At 38.7% G+C, this 24,072-nt stretch overlaps 1 protein-coding gene and 1 long non-coding RNA gene across 2 annotated transcripts in view; one reads left to right on the top strand and one right to left on the bottom strand.

Moving 5' to 3' along the window:
• The window catches only part of doc2b (double C2-like domains, beta), a 302,553-nt gene that overhangs the window by 67,125 nt on the left and 211,356 nt on the right, over positions 1 to 24,072 (bottom strand). The window contains 1 exon segment of the mRNA XM_062048951.1: positions 16,650 to 16,759. Coding sequence (XP_061904935.1) covers positions 16,650 to 16,759 — 110 coding nt within the window.
• Positions 14,338 to 24,072, top strand: part of LOC133651054 (uncharacterized) — a 46,178-nt gene continuing 36,443 nt past the window's right edge. The window contains exon 1 of the long non-coding RNA XR_009826366.1: positions 14,338 to 14,504. This is a non-coding gene — a long non-coding RNA (uncharacterized LOC133651054). The remainder of the gene's footprint in view (positions 14,505 to 24,072) is intronic.

Genomic DNA, 24,072 nt, shown 5'->3' with positions numbered 1-24,072 from the left:
ACGGTCTCACTGCACAGCAGGCCAGCAGTTAGCCGAGTCATTGCACAATCCATGGTGAGGCTCAACTGGCTGGTGACTCACCGCAAGTCACTTCTCAGTATTTGAACGGCAAATATGTTCACCTCCCAGGGGGTGAGCAAGGGGATGGGTCAAATGCAGAGGACAAATTTCACCACACCTAGTGTGTGTGACAATCATTGGTACTTTAACTTTAACTTTTTTTAACATTTTACCTGGAGTTTGTTTGTTATGTTATATATATGTATGTACTGTATATGTGTGTGTGTGTGTATATATATATATATATATATATATATATATATATATATATATATATATATATATATATATATATATATATATATATATATATATATATATATATATATATATATATATCAGTGGCGTGCGGTGAGGTTCATGTCAGGTGAGGCACTGACTTCATCACAGTCAGATTTACAAACATATGAACCCTAAAGAGTATCTTATTCTCCATTTGATTGGCAGCAGTTAACGGGTTATGTTTAAAAGCTCATACCAGCATTCTTCCTTGCTTGGCACTCAGCATCAAGGGTTGGAATTGGGGGTTAAATCACCAAAAATTATTCCCAGGCACGGCGCCGCTGCTGCCCACTGCTCCCCTCACCTCCCAGGGGGTGATCAAGGGGATGGGTCAAATGCAGAGGACAAATTTCACCACACCTAGTGTGTGTGTGACAATCATTGGCAGGGGCGCCGCTAGGGATTTTGGGCCCCATGAAAAGAATCTTTACATGGCCCCCAACACAGCGGAAACATTTTTTGATGCTATTTTACATACAATTATGCATTTTAATGGTATTTTTGACTATCATTACCATATTTTTGAAAGAAGAACAGCATCACAGTTGGCATGTACAGTAGGGGAAGAACTGAGCACTCTGAATACAATGGAATTCATTTTGAGTCATTTATTTGCTGCACTACTGATTCTTGAGACTGTAGTAAAATGTATTATATTTTGTATTATATTTTCATTATTTCAACACACACAGCTGCTCACCTCCTTCCTCATGTGGAAGGAGGTGAGGCATCATTTTGACAGAGGGGAGATCAACTATTATTGAATAAGAACAGCTTGATAAATGTTTGGCTGGATTGATTATTTAACTAGTATAGCAGTAAAATGTAAAAATCCAGAGTTTTCTTGAGCTAACATGGTGAGAAAGGTGATGCTAGCTTATTACCACAGACAGGGACAAAGTTAATATGCATAACTTTCCACCACAACCAACAAACCCACCTTGTTTTGGAAATATTGTGACATATTGTCGACCCTTCAACTCCTTCTCCTCTCTTATTTTATTTTCCTTTCTTTTTTGGCTGCCTGATTTTTGAGGCATACGGCTGTCTCCTCCGCTTTGCCCGCTGTGGCGCTGTCTGTCTGGGACAAATCGCCGGTGCTCTACCTGCAGCTGATCCAGTCGGACTGAACCATTTTACGTAAATAGAGGGGGGGGAAGGGAGGGCCGTGCATGTGTTGATGCTTCCAAAACAAATAAAGGTATTGTTACCAGGACATGGAAAATAAAAAATGTGTGATTATATGTTAGTTAATAACTTAGTGTCATTATTTTTTCTGTATTATAATTTCATCATCATTAGGGGCCTCTCTGGGCCCCCCTCCATCATGGGCCGCTAGAATCCGTCTCCTTTACCCCCCCTTTTCGGCGCCCCTGATCATTGGTATGGGTGAGGGCGGACCTACGTCACTTCCGCCTACCAATCTCCTAGCAACCGGGAATTCGTTGAAAACAAACCAGCTCACAGCGTACACAGCATTGACAGAAAAAGCATTTAACGAGCGTTGTGGCTTGGAAGTCGGCGTTAAATCCTTCATTTACGCATTTTTACTTATTCGCATATCGTGTGAAAAAACGAAAATGTATTATTTGCGTCAGACTCGTCTCAGTGAACTTTAAAGCTTCTCAGGCTTAGCTTAGCTTGCTAGTTAGCTTAGCCTGCGCGCTGCTAAGAAAGAGACGCGGAAGTTATCAACAACAAGATCAAGTGTTAGTGCATAAAATATTGAGAGATTTGAGGGCTACATGTATTGAATGGCAACATGAAAATTATAGGGTTTATTGGTTTTTAAAAACCCAACTGTTAAGCGCAAATTTAAACGAAACCGGTTTTCGAAAATAGCTAGCTAGGCTATAGACTATATAGTATATTACTTACTTAACTTAATCCTCTTCTTCCCGGATGGGAAATAAGGCTTCGACGACTCGACGCCATTCATCTCGCTGCTGTGCTCGTCTCTGTGCCTCGCCCCATGTAAGCTTCATCTCTTTCAGCTCCCCTTCAACTGTTCTTCGCCAGGTGTTCTTTGGCCGCCCTGGCTTACGTTTTCCCGGTGGTGTCCATCTTAACGCTGCCTTTGGTATCCTCTCGTTGTCCGGTTTTCGAAAATAGCTAGCTAGGCTATAGACTATATAGTATATACCGCATGTTATTTTTGTACAACAACAACTTCAGCTGTCGAACGTTATAAGGTACAAATTCAACAAGTACAACATTAGCACGGACGGTATAGCCAAGTTGTGGTTAAGAAGGTGGATTTTTGTTCCTTATATTTCCCAGAAACGAAGTGATCCGAACACACGACCCGGGACTTTGGGGGACTCCAGTGAGAACCGTCCTCGTTTTCCCAGTGTAAAGCTGCGAGCCATTTGTCTCGTCTCTGTGGGCTTTTATCGCGCTTTGGCAGAACAAAATACAACCTTTGTTTTCCCTGTTTCCAGTTGTGGTTAGCACAATTAAAAACAACACAGTTTTTCGGCATTTTGGAGGCAGAATGACGGGTTTAACCAGCGTAGGTCGACAGGTTAAAGAGTAATGGCAATGGTTTGTTTTCAACGCCAGTCTGGTTGCTATGGCTCGAAGAACCCGTATGTAGCTCAGTTGCCCGGATGTCGGCCCTCACCCATACTTAACTTTGACTTTACACTTACAAACTGTAGCACACAAAAAAGCACATTTAATTAAAAAAAACGTTATTATGGTCTTACCTTTACTTATAAGTGCGGGAGCAGTGGTGTTCGTGTTGGAAGAGTCGTGAATGAATGAAATATGAAATCCGCGCTTCAGTCTGCAGGTGTACCTAATGTTGTGTCCCTGTTCACGGCTCCTCCGGCGCGCAGCGCGAGCATTGTTGTTTTTGCACTTTTTGGCTTCTTGTTAAGTGACTTTTTTTGGGTGGATTCGGTCTTGCACATGGAAGGTTTGGGTGTGGGCTTTGGTTGGTGTGGCGCTCCCGTCGGGCGGTGCATTCTGCGGGGTTATGAGACGAGCCTCACACAGTGTGTCTTGGCAGCAGTTTTATGATCGCTCAGCACTAAAAATACGTTACACACATACAGTTGTTGACCAAATACACTGTACATTATATACCTCAGCTAACTAAACTATGGAAATGTATAATATAATTCATATAGCAATACGGTCTCACTGCACAGCAGGCCAGCAGTTAGCCGAGTCATTGCGCACAATCCATGGTGAGGCACAAATCAGTGACGTGCCTCAACTGGCTGCTGATCACCACACCGTCTCTTCTCAGTATTTGAACGGCAAATGTGAAAATGGAAAATAACTTTAGTATAATCACTGGATACATATAACAATTTAATTATTATTTTTTTTCTTTTTCCTTTTTTTTTTTCTTTCCATATATATATATATATATATATATGTTTGTATCCATAATACATAATTCCCTTACAAAAAAAATTACAGGAATATAGAAAACTTTACCTGCAGTGTCAAGTATTTATTTCACAGTCACAATGCTTGTTTTTTTTTTTTTTTTTTGCTAAAAAGTTAATGAATCGATATCAACTCACTGACTCGTTTCAGATCGTATCGTTTTAAATAAACTAATTCCATCCCTTAATCGTATCGGCGACCTCAAATTATGATTCGAATCGAATTAACACGAATCATAACACCCCTTTTGTTGACTCCGTCCCTGTACTTTACTTTTTATTGAATACAATTTCAAAATAAGCCATCATGGGGCCAAAGAAAGTTGCAAGAGTGAGTACTATAATATAGATGGCGAGAAACACAATTGAACTGAAGAACGTAAACCCGTAGCAAAGTACGAAGTTGGCGTGGTTCTGTCCTCCCCTCATTGCTCTCCACTCAGCGCTCATCTTTACCAACAAGGGTCTTCCAGATGTTGATTTTTTATTTGTACATTGCTTTCTGCCTGTAAAAGTATGATACTCTGTAAAATATGTTTTGTGTTAATATTTTTAGGTGTCTGGAACAAAGTATTTGGATTTACATTATTAAAAAAAATAGGTATGGCGTTCGGTTTTTCGGATTTGTTCGGGTTTCGAAACAAAAACTGGGGTAGTACTGTTGATTAGACACATACCTATGAAATAGTCGTAAGAATACAAATTTATCAGCCACATATCCAAAGGTAAACCGCAACGTTTAGCAAAGGTAGCAAAAATCGAGCACTGTATTTTCCGTGCCATAGTGTGCACCGGATTATACGGCGCACTGTCGATGAATGGTCTATTTTTAATCTTTTTTCATATATTAGGCGGATTATAGGGCGCATAAAGGAGTCATATTATTGTTTTGTTTTTTCTAAATGTAAAACACTTCCTTGTGGTCTACATAACATGTAATGGTGGTTCTTTGGTCAAAATGTTGCAAAGATTATGTTTTACAGATCATCTTCAAGCCGCTTTCTGACAGTCGCTTCCGGATGCGCCGTTTTGTGGGCGGTCTTATTTACGTGGCTCACCTTCGGCAGCGTCTTCTCCCCGTCATCTTTATTGTAGCGGTGTAGCGTGCAAGGACGGGAGTGGAAGAAGTGTCAAAAGATGGTGCTAACTGTTTTAATGACATCCAGACTTTACTTCAATCAATAACGGCGCAGCATCTCCTCATCCGGAAACAACAACATCGGAAATGTGTCCCGTGAAAAAGCGTCCGACTGGAACTCTCTAATAACTAAAGTTCCTTGGGTGAATAATGTAAACTCACTACACCGGTATGTTTTAGCGCTTTCATGGCGAGTTTACTGACAGATATAAGTAAGAACTTTACACTACTTTATATTAGAAATGGCAACAGCGAAGGATGAATGTCCCATAACAAGTAGATAGAGAAAAAGAAGAAGCTTATCGACTACGGTGTCGACACGGACTACAAAGGTGGACGCACGCAATTTTTCAGAATTCATGCAGATCCCAAATACAGATCAGCAGGTACCAGAAGGTAAGAAAAGTTGCTTTTGCATAATATCGCCTAACAAAACGCCAGATAATATGTCTTACCTTATACACACACCATAATAATACTCGTATGTTTAATGTGTCGACAATCCTTCAAGCGGTGCGGCTTCATAGCTTACCAAAGTCGTACTAAAACATTTTGATAGATTTTAGAGCGCCGTGTGTAATGTTCTATATTTTCAGTGGAACATATAAAATGTTGCTGTTTACTTGAGACATATTGCCATCATAGTGCAGCCTACACTTATCTCTTATGTTTGACGGCCATCTACTGGTCACACTTATCATTACACCATGTACCAAATAAAATAGCTTCGAGGTCGGTAAGCAAAACCAGAATTATTCCTTACACTAGGCGCGTTATAAGGCGCACTGTCGAGTTTTGAGGGTAAAACAGGTTTTTAAGTGCGCCTTATAGTCTGGAAAATACGGTAATATTTTTTAGGTTTGTTCGAGAACCATTGGCGGAGGATTTTTGAAACACACAAACTGTAAAAAGCTTTTTATAGGAATTGTTTACACACTGTAGTCGTGAGTAGGGATGTCCGATAATGGCTTTTTGCCGATATCCGATATTCCGATATTGTCCAACTCTTAATTACCGATACCGATATCAACCGATACCGATATCAACCGATACCGATATATAAAGTCGTGGAATTAACACATTATTATGCCTAATTTGGACAACCAGGTATGGTGAAGATAAGGTCCTTTTTAAAAAAATTAATAAAATAAAATAAAAACATTTTCTTGAATAAAAAAGAAAGTAAAACAATATAAAAACAGTTACATAGAAACTAGTAATTAATGAAAATGAGTAAAATTAACTGTTAAAGGTTAGTACTATTAGTGGACCAGCAGCACGCACAATCATGTGTGCTTACGGACTGTATCCCTTGCAGACTGTATTGATATATATTGATTTATGTAGGAACCAGAATATTAATAACAGAAAGAAACAACCTTTTGTGTGAATGAGTGTGAATGTGTGTAAATGCGAGAGGGTTTTTTTTTTGGGTTGGTGCACTAATTGTAAGTGTATCTTGTGTTTTTTATGTTGATTTAATAAAAAAATTAATTAAAAAAAATCTGATACCGATAATAAAAAAAACGATACTGATATCTTCCGATATTACATTTTAAAGCATTTATCGGCCGATAATATCGGCAGGCCGATAATATCGGACATCTCTAGTCGTGAGGTAACGCTGCTTACTTACAATCAATCAAAAAATACGTAAAGTTAGCGCTGAAAGTCTGCCTACAGGAGATATTAAACTGAAACGCGGGCAGCATGTTTAACGTAGAGCTCCAACAGTTATTGTTTTCTTCCAGACAAGGCACATCTCCATCACTCCATTAAACCGATAGGAAAAACTCGATAAAATTGCAGAGACGACGAACGAAATGAGTCCTACATGAAGCTCGTGTCTTGGAATAATGCGCCTTTCAAGTGCTTTTCTCCGCATAATCAGCCGGCAAAACACGCGGCTTCCATGAACCCGAATAATAGTAGCTTTATCGGCATGACAATGAAAATGGAGTAAAAACAACTCATCTGCTGCGGGCGGTGCTCAATTCAATTTAGCAAAAGAAATGATGTGTCGTGTGGAAACGTGGAGGCTTCTCTCTCACGGCTGATTGTTTGTGGAAAGGGTTCATCAGCGGCGTGCCACGGTGGGCGCTATCCATCCGATCACGGCGTCGCTGTGGAATCCAGACACTGAAAGGATCTGGGTTTGGCCACGGAAGACAAAGTTAAAGTTAAGTTAAAGTACCCATGATTGTCACACACACACTCGGTGTGGCGAAATGATTCTCTGCATTCGACCCATCACCCTTGATCACCCCCTGGGAGGTGAGGGGAGCAGTGAGCAGCAGCGGTGGCCGCGCCCGGGAATCATTTTGTGTGATTTAACCCCCAATTCCAACCCGTGATGCGGAGTGTCAAGCAGGGAGGTAATGGGTCCCATTTTTATAGTCTTTGGTATGACTCGGCCGGGGTTTGAACTCACGACCTACCGATCTCAGGGCGGACACTCTAACCACTACGGACATACAGTAGCTGTTTGCAGAGGGTTGATAAGGTTGCAGCTTGAAAAATAAACATTTGAATACCAATCACCAAAATGTGGCTAATCAACAATTAGCTCTTCCTATACGTTCTACAAAATCCAAAACCAGTATAGTTGGCACGTTGTGTAAATGGTAAATAAAAACAGAATACAATGATTTGCAAATCCTTTTCAACTTATATTCAATTGAATAGACTGCAGAGACAAGATATTTAATGTTCGAAATGAGAAACTTAATTTTTTTTGGAAAATAATCATTAACTTAGAATTTAATGGCAGCAACACATTGCAAAAAAGTTGGCATTTTTACCACTGTGTTACATGGCCTTTCCTTTTAACAACACTCAGTAAGCGTTTGGGAACCGAGGAGACCAATTTTTGAAGCTTTTCAGGTGGAATTATTTCCCATTCTTGCTTGATGTACAGCTTAAGTTGTTCAACAGTCCGGGGGTCTCCGTTGTGGTATTTTAGGCTTCATAATGCGCCACACATTTTCAATGGGAGACAGGTCTGGACTACAGGCAGGCCAGTCTAGTACCCACACTCTTTTACTATGAAGCCATGCTGTTGTAACACGTGGCTTGGCATTGTCTTGCTAAAATAAGCAGGGGCGTCCATAATAACGTTACTTGGATGGCAACATATGTTGCTCCAAAACCTGTATGTACCTTTCAGCATTAATGGTGCCTTCACAGATGCTAGCTTTTCAACTTTGCGCCTATAACAGTCCGGATGGGTCTTTTCCTTTTTGTTCTGGAGGTCACGACGTCCACAGTTTCCAAAAACAATTTGAAAAGTGGACGCATCAGACCACAGAACACTCTTCCACTTTGCATCAGTTCATCTTAGATGAGCTCGGGCCCAGCAGAGCCGGCTGCATTTCTGGGTGTTGTTGATAAATGGCTTTTGCTTTGCGTAGTAGAGTTTTACCTTGCACTTACAGATGTAGCGACCAACTGTAGTTACTGACAGTGGTTTTCTGAAGTGTTCCTGAGCACATGTGGTGATATCCTTTACACACTGATGTCGCTTTTTGATGCCGTACCGCCTGAGGGGTCGAAGGTCCGTAATATCATCGCTTACGTGCAGTGATTTGTCCAGATTCTCTGAACCTTTTGATAATATTATGGACCGCAGATGGTGAAATCCCAAAATTCCTTGCAATAGCTCGTTGAGAAATGTTGTTCTTAAACTGTTCGACAATTTGCTCACGCATTTGTTCACAAAGTGGTGACCCATCCTGGTTTGTGAATGACTGAGCATTTCATGGAAGCTGCTTTTATACCCAATCATGGCACCCACCTGTTCCCAATTAGCCTGTTCACCTGTGGGATGTTCCAAATAAGTGTTTGATGAGCATTCCTCAACTTTCTCAGTCTTTTTTACCACTTGTGCCAGCTTTTTTGAAACATGTTGCAGGCCTCAATTTCCAAACGAGCTAATATATGCAAAAAATAACATAGTTCTCCAGTTCGAACGTTAAGCATCTTATCTTTGCAGTCTATTCACTTGAAAATAAGTTGAAAAGGATTTGCAAATCACTGTATTCTGTTTTTATTTACCAGTTACACAACGTGACAACTTCACTGGTTTTTGGTTTTGTACATTAAAAGTGCTTCTTGGAGACACACACTCTGTCAGAGACAGGCCGGAAAAACAACTCATTAGCTTTTAATATTCGTACAGCCCTTTGAGACACTTGTGATTTAGGGCTATATAAATAAACATTGATTGATTGATTGATTGATACACGCGAAAACAGTGGCTTTTAACTGTCAATTCCACAACATTTTGGACAACGTTCTTACCGAATATGTTTCCAATTAGGTGGTAGTGATGGAAACTACTGTATTCTAGGGGCAGCGATACAGTGTAGTGTAGCAAAGCCAAATCGTGATGATGCATAATGTATGATTATGTAACCTACTTCCAGCACTTTGATGGGGCAAGGATAACACTTTGGTAAAACTAAAAAAAGGAGCGCAGAACAGTGAAGTAACACTTAGCGTTGCATAACGGTGTCATATTTATCAAGTTTGTTTTTTCAGGTGGTGGGACTAATAGTATGTATCCAAATCCATTTTATTTATAAAACTCTATTAACAAGCAAATTGTTTCCAAAGTGCTGCACGTCATAAAACAATTAATTGTAAACCAATGGGGAAAAAAAATACAATACCAATAGATAAAAAATAATAATAATAAAAAAACACTAAAATAAATAAAAACAAATCAATATACTAAAACAAATTCCTGCCGAGGTAAAAGCCAGAAAATAAAAGTGTGTTTTGAGACGAGACTTAAAAGATGGAATAGTGAGGTGGCAGAGGATTTCATAGTTCCGGTCTCTCCTTATCTTAAAGGTGTCCTATGATGATTTTTTTCTTCATTGAAAACACTTCCTTGTGGTCTACATAAGTTAAAGTTAAAGTTAAAGTTATATATATATATATATATATATATATATATATATATATATATATATATATATATATATATATATATATATATATATATATATATATATATATATATATATATGTATATGTATATGTATGAAATACTTGACTTTCAGTGAATTCTAGCTATATATATTTATTTTATTATACATATAAATAAAAGAAATACTTGAATTTCAGTGTTCTGGAGGCTATCCAGTAGATAGCAGTATTGTCCTGTTTAAGAGTGTCACAACATTGCTGTTTACGGCAGAAGAACTGCTTTACGGTAGACTAAACGTGACTGCTGTTGTTGTGTGTTGTTACCGCGCTGGGAGGACGTTAATGAAACTGCCTAACAATAAACCCACATAAGAAACCAAGAACTCGCCCTCGATCATTCTACAGTTATGACGTCATTGGACAGGCAAGCTGTTTATATTGTGGGAAAGCGGACGTGAGAACAGGCTGTCCCCACTCAGGTCCGCAATAAGCTGGAGGGGGGCATGGCCTCCAGCTCGGGCTGAATACCGGGAGTTTGTCGGGAGAAAATTTCTGCCGGGAGGTTATCGGGAGAGGCGCTGAAAACGGGAGGGTTGGCAAGTATGATAAAGGGGACCCCAAAAAAATGTCACTATTGGCTTCATTTTAGCAGAAAATCTTACGATACATTAAACATCTGTTTCTTATTGCACTCAGAACAGTTTTAGAAGATTAAAATACAAAAAATCAATCAAGCTATTTTATCTGGTACATGGTGTAATGATAAGTGTGACCAGTAGATGGCATTCAAACATAAGAGATACGTGGTAAGAGGTATGATGGCAATATCACTCAAGTAAACAACACCAACATTTTATATGCTCCATTGAAAATATAGAACATTACACATGGCGCTCAAAAATCTATCATAATGTTTTAGTACGACTTTGGTAAGCTAGGAAGCTGCACCACTTGGTGGATTGTCGGCGCATTAAACATAGGAGTATTATTATGGTGTGTGTATAAGGTAAGACATATTATCTGCCGTTTTGTTTCACAATATTATGCAAAAGCAAGTTTTCTTACTTTCTGGTACCTGCTGATCTGTATTTTGGATCTGCATAAATCCTGAAAAATTGCGCTAGCCCGCCTTTGTAGTCTGTACCAATGACGTAGTTGATAAGCTTCTTCTTTTTCTCTATCTTCTTGTTATGGGACATTCATCCTCCGCTGTTGCCATTTCTAATATAAAGTAATGTAAAGTTCTTACTTATATCTGTCAGTAAACTCGCCATTAAAGCGCTAAAACATACCGGTGTAGTGAGTTTATATTATTCACCCAAGGAACTTTAGTTATTAGATAGTTCCGGTCGGATGGTCTTTCACGGGACACATTTCCGGCCTTGTTGTTGTTTCCGCATGAGGAGCTGCTGCTCCGTTATTGATTGAAGTAAAGTCTGGATGTCATTAAAACAGTTAGCTCCATCTTTTGACACTTTTTCCACTCCCGTCCTTGCACGCTACACCGCTACAACAAAGACAACGGGGAGAAGACGCTGCCGAAGGTGAGCCACATAAATAAGACCGCCCACAAAACGGCACATCCGGAAGCAACTGTCAGAAAGCGGCTTGAAGATGATCTGTAAAACATAATCTATGCAACATTTTGACCAAAGAACCACCATTACATGTTATGTAGACCACAAGGAAGTGTTTTACATTTAGGAAAAAAAAATTAATAAAGTATGACTCCTACAATCCGGTGCGCCTTTTCTATGAAAAAAGATCGAAACTAGACCATTCATCAGCAGTGCACTTTACAATCCGGTGCACCCTATGGTCAGGAAATTACGGTAAGTCTCGTTTTAGGCACTACAGGTTGGAACTAGCCCAAAAAAGGTCAACCAACGAACGAGATATCTCTATAGAATCTCTTCTCTGGTCAACAAAAGCACCATGAGGATTCTAGCCGGAACTCTCGTTCAACCCTTTTTCGATTACGCATGCACCTCCTGGTTCCCTAGCACCTCCAAACCCTCAAATCTAAACTCCAAACATCCCAGAACAAGCTACTCAGGTTACTTTTAGACCTCCAACCCAGATCACACCTCACTCCTACCCACTTCTCCAAAGTGGGCTGGCTCAGGGTGGAGGACAGAGTAAAACAACTTGCACTGAGCCTAGTCTATAAAATCCACTACACCTCCCTGATACCGAAGTACATGTCAAACTACTTCCTTACGTAAATGACCGCCATAACCACAACACCAGGGAGAGCTCCACTAACCACGTTAAACCCAGATTCCGATCTAACAAAGGTCTTAATTCATTCTCTTTTTATGCCACATTAATGTGGAATGCGCTCCCAACAGGTGTAAAAGAAAGGGCATCTCTATCCTCCTTCAAAACCGCAATAAAAGTACACCTCCAGGCAACTTCAACCCTAAACTAACACCCTCCCCGGATCGTAAATAATCAAATGTAAATAATCAAATGTAGATACTTTTTCTTATGCTTTCTGATCTCTCTCTCTATGTCCACTACTTGCTGTACATATCCTACCAAGTCAGACCTACACTGTTTTAATGCCCATTTCTCTGATGATGCAATTGTTGATAACTGAAGTGATAACAACTAAACCTACCCCCCCCCCCCTCCACATCCCACACCCCGGATTGTAAATAGTGTAAATAATTCAATGTATATACTCTGATGATTATCTTGTGTGACGACTGTATTATGATGATAGTATATATTTGATAGTATATATCTGTATCATGGACCCCGACTTAAACAAGTTGAAAAACTTATTCGGGTGTTACCATTTAGTGGTCAATTTCACGGAATATGTACTTCACTGTGCAATCTACTAATAAAAGTTTCAATCAATCAAACAAACCCTCGGACTTCAATGTGTGACTTACAGCAAAAGTTTGGATGACGTTCGTAGTGTACTTTGGGGCCAGTCCATTGGAAGTTTTACTGTAAAAACAAAGTCTTCAAATCAATTCTAAAAAGAACAGGAAGCCAATGTAGGGATGTGATAATAGCCAAGATTTTTGGTTTTCTGGACTTCTGGACTAACTGTAAGCGTAAAAGTGCGTTACAGTAGTCTAGACGTGACGTAATAAAAGTGTGGATGTCTTGTCCAAATTGTTTAAAAGATAAAATGTTTAATCTTTGATAGGAGCTGAAGATGATTAAAACCCGATTTGACATTGGCGTTGATTTGTTTGTCCAACTTAAAACCATTGTCATTTTCAAAGCTGGTTACAGCAGGCCATGCCTTTATGTTGCGTTTTGTTAGTTTTCTTCAGTGGTTTGTGTTAGTTCCTGTCCTGTGCTTTTATTTTGGCGGCTCTTCTGTGGCTGCTTCACTTCTGTCCCGGAGTATTTCCCCTCACCTGTTTTCTGTTTGGAATCAAGACTATTTAAAGGCGTACTGAAATGTTTTTTTTTTTATTTAATCGGGAATAGCAGATCCATTCTGTGTGTCATACTTGATCATTTCGCGATATTGCCATATTTTTGCTGAAAGGATTTAGTACAGAAAATCGACGATAAAGTTCGCAACTTTTGCTCGCTGATAAAAAAAAGCCTTGCCTGTACCGGAAGTAGCGTGACGTCACAGGAGCTAGTATTCCTCACAATTCCCCGTTGTTTACAATGGAGCGAGAGAGATTCGGACCGAGAAAGTGACGATTACCCCATTAATTTGAGCGAGGATGAAAGATTCGTAGATGAGGAACGTTACAGTGAAGGACTTGAGAGGCAGTGATGGACGTATCTTTTTTCGCTCTGACCGTAACTTAGGTACAAGCTGGCTCATTGGATTCCACACTCTCTCCTTTTTCTATTGTGGATCACGGATTTGTATTTTAAACCACCTCGGATACTATATCCTCTTGAAAATGAGAGTCGAGCACGCGAAATGGACATTTAAAGTGACTTTTATCTCCAAGACAATACATCGGTGACACACTTAGCTACTGAGCTAACGTGCTAGCATCGTTCTCAAATGAAGATAGAAACAAAATAAATAAACCCCTGACTGGAAGGATAGACAGAAGATCAACAATAATATTAAACCATGTACATGTAACTACACGGTTAAAAATTCTCAGCCTGGTAAGGCTTAACTATGCTGTTGCTAACGACGCTAAGGCTAATTTAGCAACTTAGCAACCGGACCTCACAAAACTATGTACTCTCTCCTTTTTCTATTGTGGATCACGGATTTGTATTTTAAACCACCTCGGATACTATATCCTCTTGAAAATGAGAGTCGAGCACGCGAAATGGACATTTAAAGTGACTTTTATCTCCAAGACAATACATCGGTGACACACTTAGCTACTGAGCTAACGTGCTAGCGTCGTTCTCAAATGAAGATAGAAACAAAATAAATAAACCCCTGACTGGAAGGATAGACAGAAGACCAACAATACTATTAAACCATGTACATGTAACTACACGGTTAAAAATTCTCAGCCTGGTAAGGCTTAACTATGCTGTTGCTAACGGCGCTAAGGCTAATTTAGCAACTTAGCAACCGGACCTCACAGAACTATGATAAAACACTAGCGCTCCACCTAAGCCAGCCAGCCCTCATCTTCCCATCAACAGCCGTGCTCACCTGCATTCCAGCGATCAACGGCGCGACGAAGGACTTCATCCGTGGGTTTGGCGGCAAGCATCGGCTAGGCGTCAGGGTAAGTAGTCCTTGTTGTGTTGCTGTAAGTATTGTAATGCCCCGCAGTGGAGAAGGAGTCACACAGACGAGGATGCGCTGCTCAATCGCTTTATTAACAAGCGGTAACTGGTTGTAGTTCAAAAAGTAACGCACACACATACACGAGCTGCTGTTAGCCAAAACTCACGCTCACACACACTCAAGTTCTCCGCCAACTCACTCGCGCATGCGCGTTCCCCAAACCCTTAAAGACACAGTACACTAATGCAAATATCACAGATATTACAGTATTGTACTTAGCCGCTAAGACACCGATCGATCCCACCTACAACGTTCTTCTTTGCAGTCTCCATTGTTCATTAAACAAATTGCAAAAGATTCACCAACACAGATGTCCAGAATACTGTGGAATTTTGTCGAAGAAAACAAGAGGCTTTTCTATCGGGTCCGATGGGGTCCAACCACTTCCGTTGCTTTTGTGACGTCACGCGCATAAATCATATCCAAAGGAGTTTTTCAACCGGAAGTGTGGCAGGAATTTTAAAATGTCACTTTATAAGTTAACCCGGCCGTATTGGCATGTGTTGCATTGTTAAGATTTCATCATTGATATATAAACTATCAGACTGCGTGGTCGGTAGTAGTGGCTTTCAGTAGGCCTTTAAGTTGATACTTTTTCTACCTTCGTTGTCAGGACATTGATGATGTTATCGATTCTCTATTCTCTGGTGACCATAGACCAGCCCATGTCAAAGTGAAGTGAATGAATCATCTATGGCCCCCTGGATGATATTTGATTAGTAATAGAACCGGCACGTAGGCCACAGCCGCCTGCTGCTCTTTTTGCATGCACCGATACTCCATCAGTGTTGGCGCTAGGAATTTTCAAAATGGGGTCCCAGGGACCCCATCAAGTCATAAAAATGGGGTCCCACAGTAAAATTTTGGGGTCCCACTTTTTGGTAATCGTTTTGAAAACAAATCATAAATGTATATTATCCTGTTATATCTCACATTCTATAATGTATTTTGGAAAAAGGTTGTCATAAACGTTACTTAATTCATTAAAAAAAAAAATATGAAAGAAAACACATTTTTATGCATATGTAAATTTATTCAGTTATAAACATTCATTCACTTTCTTCTTTCCTTCATGGATCTAAACTTTACCGCTGCCGGTATTTCTTTCTACATTTTACATGTTCTATTTTTGGCCAAAGTAAGACAAAGAAAACAATCTGAAGTTGTCTTAATTTTTTTGTTTTAATGCCATGATTTTGATCCTGTTGATGCTAAGCGCAAGTACACTCGTACTTTGTGGACGCCGTCTGCTCCACATTCCCTGTAAGTGTTTTGCATTTTGTTTTGTTTTCGTCATAGTCTGTCTGGTCAGAGAACTTCCCCGTTGCTCTCGCTTTTTGTTCGGTTTATCAATAAATAATACATTTTTTACTGCACGCTGCTACCTCGTTCGCCTGCATCCTAAAATCACAACCTCTGCGTCTTCCATGACGCCTGACAGTCATTGTCTGGGACGTACAGTTCCTGAGAAGGCGCAAGTCTAGCACAGGGTCGGTGTGACCTCGCAGCTCAAACTCCAATTTTCCCTTCATTAATGTACAACAAATTATAAGCTAACCAGGCTATGACGTCTTTTCAGCACTTCAATAGGGGACAGGGGATGTGGTCATTTTTGGATAGTGGCAGCTATATTTGGCAGTCATCTACATAAAAATGATAAGTGAGGCCATGCTTTTTAAATATTGCACCAAATGGGATAATATAAAGAGCAAACAGGAAGTGGCCCAATAATTAATCCCTGGGGGACTCCACAGTCAAGGGCGGTGGTGGACGAATCTTCCAAAAATGCATCTCTCGGACAGTTATGATCTGAACCACTTCCAAGCCGGATCAATAATTTAATATAATATAGAATGGAAGCCTATTACATCAAGACACTTGCTTCAATAAATAACCCTTCATGTCAGACTAATGATGGACTGTCTCAAAAATAGTAATGACTTCCAGTCTCATAGGCAATAATTAGATTGATATCATAATAAATGATTTGGCAACAAGCCATTGTTGGCAGTGATTTTTTTGGAGATTGCGAGTCATTATTATTATTATCTCGTTATGCTCCATCACAGTACGCGGTTAGTACCTGAGTGTTTTTCGGACCATATCCTCGTCGGTGATGCCGTAGTAGGTCAGGGTCTCGCTCCAGACGGGGTTGAGCGTGTTGTGCAGGGTCTTGGTTCGAAGTTTATTGGCCTGCGGAGAAAAAGGCAGACAGGTGACAGGTTGGCGATCAATCGAACCGGAAAAGGGGGAGAGGATCCCCCATCGACTAACCGCCCGCTTCCCGGAGACGACTCATGGCTCGGGTGTTTGGTTAATCGACATGCTGCCATAATTGTGTAAACAGAACTGCCGTATGCAGGGAAAATTTGTCAATGCGTTGATGTTAAAGTTAAAGTTAAAGTACCAATGATTGTCACAAACACACTAGGTGTGGTGAAATGTGTCCTCTGCATTTGACCCATCCCCTTGTTCACCCCCTGGGAGGTGAGGGGAGCAGTGAGCAGCAGCGGTGGCCGCGCCCGGGAATAATTTTTGGTGATTTAACCCCCAATTCCAACCCTTGATGCTGAGTGCCAAGCAGGGAGGTAATGGGTCCCATTTTTATAGTATTTGGTATGACTCGGCCGGGGTTTGAACTCACAACCTACCGATCTCAGGGCGGACACTCTAACCCAGGGGTCCCTAAACTTTTTGACTCGGGGGCCGCATTGGGTTAAAACAATTTGGACGGGGGTCGGGCTGTATATATATATATATATATATATATATATATATACAGTATATATATATATATATATATATATACATACATATATATGCATAAATATATATATATATATATATATATACATACATATATATGCATAAATATATATATATATATATATATATATATATATATATATATATATATATATATATATATATATATATATATATATATATATATTTATATATATATACAGTATATATATATATATATATATATATATATATATATATATATATATATATATATATATATATATATATATATATATATATATATATATATACTGTATATATATATATATATATATATATATATATATATATATATATATATATATATATATATATATATATATATATATATATATATATATATATATATATATATATATATATATATATATTAGGGCTGGGAATCCTTGGGTGTCCCACGATTCGATTCAGAATCGATTCTTGGGGTCACGATTCGATTCAAAATCGGGTTTTTTTTCAATTCAACACGATTCTCGATTCAAAAACTTTTTTTTTTTTTCTTTCTTTTTTTAAAAAATGAAAACAATACACAACAATACTATAATAATGCAATACAATTTCAAAAGCAAACCCAATTTTGGAGTTCTGAACTTGTGATTTCTTGCAGTGTTAAGTGGTAATATTTCACATTTGTCCCAATTGACTTTATACCCTGATAAACAGCCATATTCAGTGATGACATTATTGATATAGTGTAGAGAGGAGTTAACATGTGACAGGTAGAGAATTATGTCGTCACAATACATCGATAGCTTATTATACTGAGAGCCAATTTTTATAACATGAATATTAATTTCACTTCTTATTTTTGCAGCTAAGGGTTCAATAACCAAATTAAATAATAATCCAGATGCAGGACATCCCTATTTTACTCCTCTTTTTAATGAAAAAGGTTCTGAAATATGATTATTGGTTTTGACTGATGCCATGGGCCTTGTATAAAGCATCTTAATCCATTGTATAAAATTATCTCCAAATCCAAATTTACGTAATGTGCAAAACATAAATGAGCAGTTTATGCGGTGGAATGCCTTCTCCGCATCAAAAGTACATACTGCTGTGGGATAAGGGAGACTTCTAGCATAGTAAATAACATTAAACAATTTCCTTGTATTGTCTGAAGATTGTCAACCTTCCATGAAGCCAGTTTGGTCAGTATGAATTAATTTTCCTATTACATTTGATAATCGTGTGGCTAAGATTTTTGCCAAGATTCAAAAGGATTCTCTATTCATTCAATACATAGGATTTCAGCAGGATCTACCCCAGTCTGCTGACATGCAAGCAGAGTAGTAGATTTTAGTAAAAAGCTTTTATAATTGTAAAGGACAATGTTTTATCAACTGATTGCTATAATGTAAATTTGTTTTAACTATTAAATGAACCAAAAATATGACTTATTTTATCTATGTGAAAATATTGGACACAGTGTGTTGTCAAGCTTATGAGATGTGATGCAAGTGTTAGCCACTGTGACACTATTGTTCTTTTTTACATTTTTTTTATAAATGTCTAATGATAATGTCAATGAGGGATTTTTAATCACTGCTATGTTGAAATTGTAACTAATATTGATACTGTTGTTGATAATATTCATTTTTGTTTCACTACTTTTGGTTTGTTCTGTGTCGTGTTTGTGTCTCCTCTCAATTGTTCTGTTTATTGCAGTTCTGAGTGTTGCTGGGTCGGGTTTGGTTTTGGAATTGGATTGCATTGTTATGGTATTGCTGTGTATTGTTTTGCTGGATTGATTAATTAAAAAAAATAAAAATAAATAAAAATAAAAAATAAAAATAAAAATTTAAAATTAAAAAAAAAAATCAATTTTTTAAAAATGAGAATCGATTCTGAGTCGCACAACGTGAGAATCGCGATTCGAATTCGAATCGATTTTTTCCCACACCCCTAATATATATATATATATACATATATACAGGTATATATATATATATATATATATATATATATATATATATATATATATATATATATATATATATATATATATATATATATATATATATATATGTGTATATATAATATATATATATATATATCCATCCATCCATTTTCTACCGCTTATTCCCTTCGGGGTCGCGGGGGGCGCTGGAGCCTATCTCAGCTACAATCTGGCGGAAGGCGGGGTACACCCTCATATATATATATATATATATATATATAATATATATATAATTATATGTATATATATATATATATATATATATATATATATATATATATATATATATATATATATATATATATATATATATATATATATATATATATATATATATATATATATATATATTAGATATATATAGCGCACTTTCCGCACGCGCGATGTTGTCACGTTATCGATGAGAAAATGCATTTTTAGACAATTTGATTTGCCTGAGCAGCTAGGAGACACCGTGAGTAGCAAGCGGTACAAAGTGGATAAGAAAAGACAGAATTTTTTTAAATTTTATTTTTATTTTTTTTAATACTTGGGACTTCCCGCAGGCCTGATTTTGGACGCTGGCGGGCCGGATCCGGCCCACGGGCCTTAGTTTGGGGACCCCTGCTTTAACCACTAGGCCACTGAGTAGGTATGTATGGCGGCACAACCCAGGCTAACTGCTAAATACGCAAGCTGAATTAAAGATTCACATTTTCTATAACACAAATGATTTGGGGCTTGAGAATTCTTACGAGTTGCATATTTTTCAACCTTGTCAATCCTGATGTCAAAACATTCAGCTCGTTGTGGAAATTACGGCAGTTTATGTTTGATGTTCCAAAAAGATTTTTGTTTTTAACAAAAATCTAAATTTTTCAAACCCAAACCCCTACGATCCTAAGAATTCTTACTACTTCCACAATTCTATTGTGATTAAAACCAATCCAAACAAAAAAAAACAAAAAAAATATATATTTTTTTAATTCCACGTTTTCTGGGTGAAAAAAGTCCCAACGAAATGAATTCAAACCATTCCCAGCATCAAACATTCTTGCTAAGAGTCCAAAATAAAATCTCGCTTTTCCCATAATTCCACAATGTATGTACTGCAGTGTTGTCCCTACACCAATATTTTGGTACCGGTACCAAAATGTATTTCGATACTTTTCGGTACTTTTCTAAAAAAAAAGGGGACCAAAAACATTTTGATTTTTGGCCTTATTTTAAAATTTCTTATTGCAAGTTTGTCCTTAAATAATATAGTGAACATACCAGACAACTTTTCTTTTAGTAGTAAGTAAGCAAACAAAAGCTCCTAATTTAATTTAATTCCATATGCAGTAACATTTTGTGTCATTTTCCATTATATTATTTTGTCAAAATTATTAAGGACAAGTGGTAGAAAATGAATTATTAATCCACTTGTTCATTTACTTTTTAATATTTGGTTATTTTCCATTTCAACATGTCCTATCTACACTTCTGTTAAAATGTAATAATCACGTATTCTTCTGTTTGGATGCTTTACATTAGTTTTGGATGATACCACAAATTTAGGTATTGATCTGATACCAAGTCGTTACAGGATCATACTGTGGAGGACTCACACCTCCGGGTTCCTAGGACCACCAAAGACGGACATGCGTGGCAGTTTTGAGATTTTGTTTATTTTGCAATAAACTCTTCTTTTTTTGCCCTTCTGCTTTTCAGCACTCGCCTCTGGTGACAGTCGCGCTCTTTGGGTTGCTTTTCAGCCTTCCGCGTCTCCGTCTACGTCTCGCTCTCGTTTTCGCTCGGGTTCGTTCTCGGGTTCTCTCTCTGTCATCAGCTTCAAATTCTCCTACCCCGTCCTTCTCGGCTGCTGCTCTTTTACAGAGTGACAGGTGATTAGCCAACTGCGCCCAGGTGGGCCATCTACGCACCTGTCACCGCCTCGCTGCAGGGCTGCAGGCCACGCCTCCCCACACATACATTGGTCATATTCAAAGTCCTCATGTGTCTAGGAACATATTTCCTGAGTTTATAAATATAATATATATAAAAAAAAAATTAAACAAGATGTTGTGATGCCCAAAAATATCGATGTAATCATAGCAGTCTCGACTAAATACGCTCCTTTACTTGGTATCATTACAGTGGATGTCAGGTGTAGACCCACCAATGATGTTTGTTTACATTTTGACGCCGGTGAGCTACGGTGTGTAGTGAAGCAAGGCAAGGATTAGTGATTTAGAAGTAGCTACCCCACTGCAGACTGTGGATGGACTTTAGCCGCTAGCTAGCTAGCCATGTCTGAAAGCACCTCTTCCTGAGGGAGTTTCAGTGTTATAACTTCACCCTTATCATTCGTTTTTAAGCTTAAATGCGTCCGTTCTCCCTTTTATGTCTACACACCTTGTCTGTTTGTAAGTACTCCGTGATTGTGCGCTGCCGAACATGCTCGTCTGCTCGTAAACCAGCAATGACACGACGGGTGGGCGACCGGTACTTTTTAGAGGCGGTATAGTACCGAATATGATTCATTAGTATCGCGGTACTATACTAATACCGTACAACCCTATTATACTGTATTCTGTACAATACTGAAATTGTAGTCTTTTAAATGATGAGAATGATGGTGGTGAAAAGCGACACAAGTGCTATCCAGTGGGATAGAAGCGCGAGAGCGTGATAAAACCGTGTCGGGAGTCACGGGTGAAGACGTGCTCCCGGCGGATTGAATGAATTAACTGCCGTAATTATTTGCCAGTCTGAGAGGGCAGCAATAATGCAACGCCAGTGGATTTGTTTAGTCGCTCAATCAAACATTGACTCCCGCAGGAAGGACGGATGCACAAACACACTTGAATCCCAAGTCCGTCACGTTTTCAGCTTTTCATCACTTGTTTATTCTGGCATGTCTCCCGAAATGGGATATTCAGATGGGAAACTGGGAATTAGGGAATTGTAATTAAATTTGTCGAAGTGTTTTAGCCAAATAGCAACACCATGCACACCACTAACAAGCTCGAATTGCTTCTTGACAATGCAAAATTGGCTTGACTGTTAGCTGGCTAGTTCTCTAGCATTATTGTTAAAGTTAAAGTACCAAAGATAGTCACACACACACTAGGTGTGGTGAAATTTGTCCTCTGCATTTGACCCATCCCCTTGTTCACCCCCTGGGAGGTGAGGGGAGCAGTGAGCATGAGCGGTGGCCGCGCCCGGGAATCATTTTTGGTGATTTAACCCCCAATTCCAACCCTTGATGCTGAGCACCAAGCAGGGAGGTAATGGGTCCCATTTTTATAGTCTTTGGTATGACTCGGCCGGGGTTTGAACTCACAACCTACCGATCTCAGGGCTGACACTCTAACCACTAGGCCACTGAGTAGTATTATTGTTTACTTATTACATAAACATTTATTTTAAAACAAATAACAGAACATTACTTGGAAAACAAACTGCTGTCATGGGCTACTCAGCTAACTATCTTTCAAAACAAAGCACTATTGCAAATGTTATTGGTATGCAACTATAAAAGGTAAGTGCAGTGTTATTGTTGTCTAATTGAAGCGACGAGCTCGATTTTTAAAGTAAGCTAATAGTTTACAAAAACAAACCGCTACTACAAATATCGACAAGCAAACAAGGTTTATTTTAAAGTGTTTACAAAGCACAAGGAAGAATTATGATTAACGGCTTGAACTTGTTAAAAATAAGATATTACTCACCTCATTTTGTGAATCGTTTAATTATTTTTGAAGAGAGTTCTGTACAATTGAGGAAGTGGACGTATGTGTTAGTACTGGAATTGCTGTGAGGTAGAAAAGGGGTAGGGTTAAATCATACTTGCCAACCCTCCCGTTTTTAGCGGGAGAATCCCGGTATTCAGCGCCTCTCCCGACAACCTCCCGGAAGAGATTTTCTCCCGACAAACTCCCGGTATTCAGCCGGAGCTGGAGGCCACGCCCCCTCCAGCTCAATGCGGACCTGAGTGGGGACAGCCGTTCTCACGTCCGCTTTCGCACAATATAAACAGCTTGCCTGCCCAATGACGTCATAACATCTACGGCTTTTAGAGAGTAGAGTGCACAACAAGGAGAGAGAGTTCTTGGTTTCTTATGTGGGTTTATTGTTAGGCAGTTTCATTAACGTCCTCCCAGCGCGGTAACAACACACAACAACAGCAGTCACGTTTAGTCTACCATAAAGCAGTTCGTCTGCCGTAAACAGCAATGTTGTGACACTCTTAAACAGGACAATACTGCCATCTACTGGATAGCCTGCAGAACACTGAAATTCAAGTATGTCTTTTATTTATACGTATAATAAAATTTAAAAAAAAAAAAAAAAAAAAAAAAAAAAAAAAAAAAAATAATATATATATATATATATATATATATATAGCTAGAATTCACTGAAAGTCAAGTATTTCATACATATATATATATAAATATATATATATATTATATATATATAAATATATACATATTATATATATATATGAAATACTTGATTTGGTGTATTCTAGCTGTAAATATACTCTCCTCTTAACCACGGCCTTAGCCACGCCCCCCGCCCCAAACACGCCCTCCCGACCACGCCGCCCCCCCCTCCCCCCCACCTCCCGATATCGGAGGTCTCAAGGTTGGCAAGTATGGGTTAAATAAGAGTTGCTTCTTCCTACTCCTTTTCGGACATGTAAAGAAAAAGAAAAATATGTGATGGATCATATGGAAAATGTATAGTTGTTTGGAATAAACTTCAACCAACC

The sequence above is a fragment of the Entelurus aequoreus genome, linkage group LG05 (genome assembly GCF_033978785.1).
Source record: "Entelurus aequoreus isolate RoL-2023_Sb linkage group LG05, RoL_Eaeq_v1.1, whole genome shotgun sequence".
NCBI lineage: Eukaryota > Metazoa > Chordata > Actinopteri > Syngnathiformes > Syngnathidae > Entelurus > Entelurus aequoreus.
Note: the sequence above shows the minus strand (reverse complement) of the source record. Positions and strands in the feature narration are given on the sequence as shown.